The 4,931-nt window shown below is 41.3% G+C and overlaps 1 protein-coding gene across 4 annotated transcripts in view; it reads right to left on the bottom strand.

Moving 5' to 3' along the window:
* Window positions 1–1,540: 1,540 nt before the first annotated feature.
* The window catches only part of LOC147029241 (polycystin-1-like protein 1), a 176,891-nt gene continuing 173,500 nt past the window's right edge, over window positions 1,541–4,931 (bottom strand). For 3 of the 4 annotated variants that reach the window (XM_085876417.1, XM_085876414.1, XM_085876416.1), the window contains 3 exons: window positions 4,771–4,908; window positions 4,322–4,503; window positions 1,541–2,337 (listed from right to left, as the gene is read on the bottom strand). In XM_085876417.1, the coding sequence (XP_085732543.1) occupies window positions 1,716–2,337; window positions 4,322–4,503; window positions 4,771–4,908 (942 nt within the window). In that variant the 3' untranslated portion in view covers window positions 1,541–1,715. Of the gene's footprint in view, window positions 2,338–2,387; window positions 3,314–4,321; window positions 4,504–4,770; window positions 4,909–4,931 lie in introns of those variants that run through there. The other variant, XM_085876418.1, reaches the window with a different exon arrangement.

The raw sequence follows: 4,931 nt of genomic DNA, 5'->3' as shown, positions 1-4,931 counted from the left end.
ACATGGCTTGCTGATGTCCTCCACTCTCATCGTCAGCACATAGCTCAGAACGATCAAATGAAAAACCAAATACTGCACTTGAGTCATCAGAAGGAACCTGAAAAAGTGACGAGAAAAGATGGAGTCATCAGGAGGAACCTGGAGAGGATTCGGGTTTCAGCCGCTACTCCACTACCCTCAAACCAATCCAGGCGTGGCCAAGTGAGACTCACAGAAAAAAAATTCTGCAAGAATTCACTTCTCCTTCAACAGATAGATAGAGAAAGAGAGAAAGAAAGAAAAAGCGAGAATTAGAATGAAGAGAAATCTGAAAGGAACAGAGAATAATTCAATGTGGAATGGTAAAAAGTAAATAATTCAAGGTGATACATGCATGTCGCGGTGATGGTGACAGGTATAAAGATAAATAAATAATTCAATGTTGTGTGCTGATAGTGGAGATGGTGAAAGTGTATATGAATAAATAATGGTTCCCAAGAGCATGTACAATCCTTCATTATTCATTCCGATAATTTTTTTCATAAATTCCCCAAAATTCTAAGTTGGTTCCAATCCCAAAATCATTTGATGTGCCTCATTCCTGGATCGTATTGCATACGTGTGGCGAATATGAAAAACGAATCCAGTAATTTTCGAGTCGAGACTCCGGATGGACGGACGGACCGACCGATAACTGGACCCAAAATGTAATCACCGAATGAGCTTGCAGTACACGATCGGTTGGAGGCCAAAAAGAAAGTTTGACTTCACTTCAATGAAATTGTATGAAATTGTCTGAAAAACAAAGTTTATTATTAGGTCATCATCGGAGTCGATGTGAGCACCATCCTGACAGATTGCAAGGAGATACAAATTTTATGGAATAATCGAAAGCATCTTTTGTGATGACGTGAAGTACATCACGAACACCTTCCGAAACACCATCTTACACCCATCCAGAAAAGTTAGATTAATATAAAAAGTTTGTTCCTTCTCGACAAATATGGAAGAATTTAATAATAATAAAAAAACATTCAAAAGGTGAAATAACAAACCAAGTTAGCAAATTAAATCGATAAAAACAAAAAAGTAATTATTAAAACAAGTAAATAATTATTTTCTGAATCATGTCCACACGTAAAAAGTTTTAGATTAGTCAATGTTTCCAATGAAGCCTGGTGTTGGCTTAGTGGTTAGGAAGGTGGCTTGGGATCCCAGGGTCCTGAGTTCAAGCCCCGTTGGCTACTGAATTAACACCAGGGGGTTGACTCAGCCTGTCATCCTTCCGAGGTTGGCGAAATGAGTGCCAGTGTACTGGTCCCGGTGTATGCCCCGGTTAGAATAGGTGTACCATATCCCTGTGTGTCGTAAGAGGCGACCAGGGTTGGCGTCAGGAAGGGCATCCGGCCATAAAAACATTGCCTCAAGAAAAAGCCAAACCCCTGCACAGCAGGGAAAAATGGCTGTAAAAACGGTCATTTATATATATATATATATATATATATATATATATATATATATATATATATATATATATATATATATATATATATATAATGTTTCCAATGCTAGTTTCATCCTTTTCACCCGTTATTTCCCCAAATTTCATCATCTTCTTCAATCGCCTCAACTTGTGTTTTTGGAGGAAAACTTTGGGGAGTTTACCGAGTATGGTCCTGAACTCTGGGGACTTCCTCTTTAAATGCACTGCACTTGCGCCTCGTCTCATCGAGCTATCATTTATTCAGACAGTGTGAAGAGGTACAAGATTGGAGCCAATCTGAGGTTTCAACCCATCCGTGATCCTGTGACTCGGTCGCGGATTGTTGATGCACCTCGACGACGGTGATCAAATTGTTTGAATGTTTCACAGCATCCCCGGGAATTCTCGTTGCAGTTCGATCGGGTAATCGATGGACTGTCATGGCATGGGACCGCCTCAATGGTCGTCGCTGTTTATGGTACAATTTTGGAAATGTCCTGTTAATCGGAGAATATTTTTCTGGCAAATGAACTCCTTTGGACGATGGATTACTCAAGCGACTTGGAGGTTCTGGTTCCAGACAAGCAGCGGTGTTCCAATCTCGTTTTGATTTTGGATTTTTAATTGCAGGCCACTTTACACATGCAACGCAGAGGCTCGGAAGAGGTTTGTTGTCATTCGACTCCGAACAGCAGGACATCGAGGAGAACCCCACACTTTCTGTGCTGCAGACACTCGACTGGCTTTGGCCGAGAGAAGAGCTTGAAGTGACGTCACTAGATTTGTTCAAACAACTGCTGCAGACTGGGTTGACCTCCAAATTCAGCTCAAAGTCAAGCTCCAGCATAGTGAGCAGGTGCACAGGTAATTGGCACCTGAAAGAGAACAAATGTTAGATTAAATAGAAACGCACTGAGACTTTAAAACAATTTAAAGAATATAAATTATTAAAATGTCAGTGCACATAGTGAAGAGACTGGAGTGAACACTTTATCTTCAGTTGTTACCCCATGTATCCACTCGAGCTCTCCATCACTAATCAGCAGCTTCTTTAGTTGAAAGTCTCTGTCCCCCATCTCATCAAATTCGCCTGACATCTCCATTTTACTAAGAATGATAATTATCTTGAAGTATTTGACCACCTCCATCAGGTCTCTGGTGCAAAGCTTCCCATTATGTGAAATCATTGCTAATATGGGACTTTCGAAATGATATAATCTGTCCCAGAATGCTCGGCGTGCATGTACAGAAACCCCTAGAAACAGCGATCTACGGGGCATGTGAACTTGTATCATGTGTGTGCGGAAAGGATTATAACCAAAATGGCTCACAGACCTTCTAAAAGAAGCTGAAAATACTTGGAGATGGACCCGAGATAAATGGGTGCACCTCTGCACAACGTAAGACGTGGAGGGAGGGAGACCCCATATCTGGTTTCTGAATACCGATAGGAAGGTGATATCTGGGGCTTGTGAATGTACAAGATAAGTTTACAATGATGATATTTACCATTAATCATATTTAGGAAAGGGGAGTGAGGTGAGAACTGTTATAAATATATGGTTTAGTTGGTTCTGGGGCCACAAGAGAAATTATACAAGATTTTTACATCTATTGCTCGAAGGAGAAGTGTGTGCGTGTGTGTGTGTGTGTGTGTGTGTGTGTGTGTGTGTGTGTGTGTGTGTGTGTGTGTGTGTGTGTGTGTGTGTGTGTGTGTGTGTGTGTGTGTGTGTGTACACACATGCGTAATTGCCAATGTTCGCTTGTATCAACAGGAAATGGTGTGAACTCGACACCTCGTTTCCACGGATATTTCTCGTATTCCTCCATTTCCGTGAGTCCGATTTGCATCTAGGAACACCATAATGATGGCTAACCATTTTGAAATTGCCACCCTTTTTGTTTAAATGTTGAGAAATGTTTTTAAAAGACGATTTGAATCACCGATTTCACGCCAGCAATGGCAGGTTAAAACTATCCCCACTATCAAAAGCGAGTCACTGAGAACGAACACACGGAGCATGTGCAAAAGGACTCGTTGGCTTCACAAGTCAGTAGTTTGAAAGTCTTGTCTTGACCTACGATTCGGTAATCTCAATGTCAATAAATTTTGGAATTTGACCAGGGATCCTGCAGTAACATGCCTACTCTCCAAAGATGCCTTGCAATCTTTACAGTCCACAAATGAATTCTGGTAGAGACAGTCGGTCGTCAGCTTCACATCCGTTGAGGGATGCGACACACTGCAACGCGAAGCCTTGCCTGAGAGGTACCAACACGGAAGTTTATAGTTGGGTCGAGAATGCACAGTGTGCACCTGGTTTGCATTTTCTCAGGATCACACAGCATCAGGGACGCTCTACATGTCACGAGCAAGTTGTGCTCAATGAACATCATTTCTACTTCCTGTTGTCAATCCAAGCTCGTTTGAGCATCAATTCACGCACAGGCCACGAAGAGATGTTTTTCTCAAGATTCTTGTTTTGAGTCGTCTAACACCTTCGTTTTATGTTTGTATTCCCATGTTCATGAGTAATTAAATGACATCGACAGCAAATTGAATTAACCGATAATTATTTACCATTGAACATTTATTGACACAAACTTTCATGCTGGAAATGCATTTTCCATCAAATTCAAACTTTTGTAAAATTGAAGCTTCATTGTTATTATTACATTCTTCCTTTAAGTTACTATCATTTATGTATCCGTTTTTCTTTGTACTCAATGGTATGAGCTCAAACATTTGTCCAAATACCTATCGACTACAAATACACAACCTAAAGCAATTCAGATCAAAATCAGAAAGTGACGTGACCCTACCTCGTCGAATCACTTTCATAAAGACTGTTCCCTTACCCAAAGGAATGGCCTCTTGATAAGGATGGTGAATAGTCGGCCTTATCCGGGTTGCATGGGACATGCTGACCAGTCTCCAGGTCAAATAGTCTTCCTCCAATGGCAACGCAGTCAGCCGATGACCTTTGGGGCTTGGCTTTGAAGCGTCGCTGGTTGAACTGAGTGTTGTTCAACCATCCCTTCTGGGAAACACAATGGTGTGATTCACAACATGAAGGACGTTTCTATTGAAATTACTGATCATCCTCGAGTGTGCCAAATATTAACAGGCGACCTGTAATCATTAGAGATATTTCAGACAGCCAAGTCAACATGATTAAAACTGAGGAAATGGGTGTATGGTGTCAACCTGTTGACATTGTTTCTGAAAATCCATTGAGTAAGAGTCAGAGTCGATTATTTTGCAGCCATGTGTGTTAAAAGTTAACCAACAGATATAAAGGACCCACAAAAGCGTGTTTGTAACCATCCAGACAGGAAGTGGAAACCACCGGGTGGAACGCAGGGTACACACAGAAGCCTGTCAGTGCATCCATGCGGGACACAAGCTCATCGAGTTGATTTTCAAATTCCTGCAAGTCAATTCCCTGGAAACAAGTACACACAATTC

The sequence above is a fragment of the Eptatretus burgeri genome, chromosome 4 (genome assembly GCF_056783735.1).
Source record: "Eptatretus burgeri isolate ZD-2024b chromosome 4, Ebu_testis_v1, whole genome shotgun sequence".
Taxonomy (NCBI): domain Eukaryota; kingdom Metazoa; phylum Chordata; class Myxini; order Myxiniformes; family Myxinidae; genus Eptatretus; species Eptatretus burgeri.
The sequence above is the reverse complement of the archived record's forward strand: the minus strand, read 5'-3'. Positions and strand labels throughout refer to the sequence as shown.